Below are 3,317 nucleotides of genomic sequence, written 5' to 3'. Positions count from 1 at the left end.
GGGAATGTACATTCTTTAATGGCAAACAAAGTTTACTTGTACTTGGTTGGATTGTGGCGTGGTAGCGGCCCTTCCATTTTGTTTTGATTCTCGTAGTTTTATTCCGATTTCGATAGAGGTATGACTGAATCCCGGTGAGAGTTGGGCAGGCGGTCCGTCGAATCCTTTGGTTCGTCTTAGGGTGAGGTGGGGTTGTCACAAGCCCGTTAAGGAAAAATTCTTCTTGAGGAGGATAAAGTATCGTTAAACCAAACAACAATAATGTTTAGATTTGTGTGTTATCCGATAGAAGTTTTATCCACATCAAGCAGTGCTTTGTTTAAGGAGTTTGAAAAATCCTCAATTGAAGACATTATTGAAGATGACAACGAATGATGGACTTTAGTCACTCGAAAGGAGACTTGCAAGCCAAAAATAAGAAAGTATATTTTTTCGAAAAGCATTCGTTCGACAAAAGTTGAAGTGACAATGAAACAACGAAATGCAATAAAGAAACAAAAAAAATGGCTGTACCACCAGCCTCTTCAAATCATCCGCTCTTTCGAGAGGTTCGACAACCTGTAGCACTGAAAGAATTTATACCCAAGGGGTATTTAAGTGACGATGATGATAATTCTACTTCTTGTAATGTCGTCAAAGCTGAAAATCCTCAAGTCGTACAAATTAGCACTGAAGTTGAGAAAAAACTCAAAGTAGATGATAAATCACCGGTGGATTGTGCAATGGCTATCATTTTTTATGATGACGATTTAATAGTTGATTTCAAAACCCACAATCGACCCTTGTTTGTTAGTGCATATGTCCGAGAATAGAAGATGAATCGAATACTCATTGATGGGGGATCTGCTGTCAATATCATGTCCGTACGTGCTATGAAAGAACTAGGAATATCAAACGATGAACTCTCCCAGAGCCGCCTCATGATCCAAGGATTCAACCAAGGGGGGCAAAGAGTGATTGGTCTCATAAGGTTTGAATTGCTCATTAGTGAGTTGTTTTCGAGTGCGTTATTTCATATTATTGACACCAGAACCTCTTATAACATGCTCCTGGGAAGACCCTGGATTCATGAGAATGAAATTATACCATCTAATCTTCATCAATATTTCAAATATTGTCGAGACGGTATAGTTAGAAAAGTTACTACCGATGATAAACCTTTCACGGAAGCCGAGACTCACTTTGTCGATGCCAAATTTTATCTTCAAAAAGAAACAAAAGGAAAAGAGTCAACAAGGGAAGAAAGTCAAGATTCCAAAGTACCCATTTTACGTTATATTCCAAGATCAAAGAGAGAAGAAGGTCAAACTTCTTTTGTCAGGAATGACACATTAAATGTTTCACTCACCAAAATAGAGCCTGTTAAAAGTGAAAAAATGACCTTGCAAGGGTTTGTCTGTCCTAAAGAAGAACCGGCAGTAGAACATTACTCACTACCAACTAATCGGATTCAAGAAGGTTTTGATCCAAACGCATATAAACTTCTTGCTAAAACGGCTTATAACCCCAATGAGAAGAATGCATTGGACAAACTCCCTCCTGAAGTAACTGGCGAGAAGACTTACGGATTGACACCTACGCAGAAAATGTTGAAAGAAAGAGGCTATAACGTTGAGAATTCATCGATGGGTCTTGGTTATCAACCGTCCTCTCCTGTTCGTATAATGATCAAAAGGGCAAGTTGTAATTATGTGAACGAAGAAATGGAGGTCACAAGCCGAAAGAGTTATGTTTTCGACAGATTGAAAAATAAGTCAAAGCGTACTTCTGTGTTCGACAGACTCGACCCGCAGCCGAAAAATTTGAAATCGCCCGTCTATGAGAAATTGGACAGCAAAAAACAAGGGTACCAAGTTGTCAAGAAAGAAAATCTTACTCTAATAAAGATGAATGGTACGAGAAAAAGAGTTTCCAATTTCTTTATGCATTATGGAGACTTGTTTAATGCAAGGATCGAAACCATCCTTGAAGAACAGGATCCGGAAAGTATTGCTTCTTGCCATCATATTACGATCAGTGATCCTGAAAAAGGAGAAGGAGATGCAGATGATGCTCCCGCTGAATTTGAACATGGAGTAAAAAATACAGTCGATGCGCTAAAAGAGATTAATTTTGGCACAAGTGACGACCCTCACCCAATTTACATAAGTTCTTGTATAACTCCTGAAGAAGAGAAAGAGTATGTTGATTTGCTGCTCGAGTTCAAGGAGGTCTTTGCCTGGAATTACTCAAAAATACCTGATTTGGATCCAAGGGTCGCTGTTCATAACTTGTCGGTCAAGCGAGGAACAAAACCTGTCAAGCAAACTCAGAGACGTTTTCGACCCGAATTGATTCCTTTGATAGAAAATGAGATAAATAGATTAATTGAAACTGGATTCATACGAGAAGTAAAATAGCCAACATGAATTTCAAGCATCGTCCCTGTAAGGAAGAAGAATGGGCAAATTCAAAATTGTGTTGATTTTTGAGACTTAAATGAGGCTTGCCCCAAAAATGATTTTTCACTCCCCATCACAGAATTGACGGTAGATGCTACAATCGGGCATGAAGCACTATCTTTTCTCGATGGATCGTCTGGTTACAATCAAATACGCATGGCGCTCGAGAATGAGGAGTTCACCGGCTTTCGCACCCCCAAGGAAATTTATTGCTATAAAGTAATGCCGTTTGGCTTGAAAAACGCTGGAACGACATACAAAGGGCAATGCAAAGAAATTTTGATGATATGCTCCATAGAAATGTGGAGTGCTACGTTGATGACCTTGTAGTGAAATCAAAAAAGTGAGAGAATCATATTCAAGACCTTCGAAGAGTTTTCCAAAGCCTTCGAAAATACCAACTGAAGATGAATCCTTTGAAGTGCGCATTCGAAGTAATTTCTAGCAAGTTTCTTGGTTTCATCGTTCATCAACGGAGGATAGAGGTCGATCGATCTAAAATTGATGCCATTGTGAACATGTCTGAACCGCAAAATATTCATAAATTAAAGAGCCTTTAAGGGAAGTTGGCTTATATCCGGAGGTTTATCTCTAATTTGGCCTGACGATGCCAACCCTTCAGTCAATGATGAAGAAAGGGGTGCCCTTCGAGTGGGATGAATCGTGTAGGAATGCTTTTACAAGTATCAAAACGTACCTCATGAATCCCCCAGTGTTGGCTGCGTCCATTCCAGGAAAATCATTGATTATCTATATTTCCGCTCAAGAACGGTCGGTTGGGGCCTTACTTGCTCAAGAAAATGATGAAGGTAAAGAGAATGTGCTGTATTACTTGAGTCGGATGATGACTTCTAATGAGTTGAATTACTCACCCAT

At 39.4% G+C, this 3,317-nt stretch overlaps 1 protein-coding gene across 1 annotated transcript; it reads left to right on the top strand.

Annotated features, from left to right (window-relative positions):
• The first annotated feature begins 815 nt into the window (after nt 1-815).
• LOC113780281 lies at nt 816-2,399 on the top strand. The gene has a single exon (XM_027326096.1). It carries the CDS (start codon nt 816-818, stop codon nt 2,397-2,399), a length of 1,584 nt encoding a protein of 527 aa, XP_027181897.1.
• The last annotated feature ends 918 nt before the right edge of the window (nt 2,400-3,317 follow it).

This window comes from Coffea eugenioides, chromosome 8 (assembly GCF_003713205.1).
Source record: "Coffea eugenioides isolate CCC68of chromosome 8, Ceug_1.0, whole genome shotgun sequence".
Taxonomy (NCBI): domain Eukaryota; kingdom Viridiplantae; phylum Streptophyta; class Magnoliopsida; order Gentianales; family Rubiaceae; genus Coffea; species Coffea eugenioides.
This window is presented reverse-complemented; position numbering and strand designations above follow the sequence as displayed.

Bases quoted from the DNA above. Each gene is read 5' to 3' on its own strand.
- LOC113780281 (XM_027326096.1), top strand. From the start codon at position 816: ATGAATCGAATACTCATTGATGGGGGATCTGCTGTCAATATCATGTCC.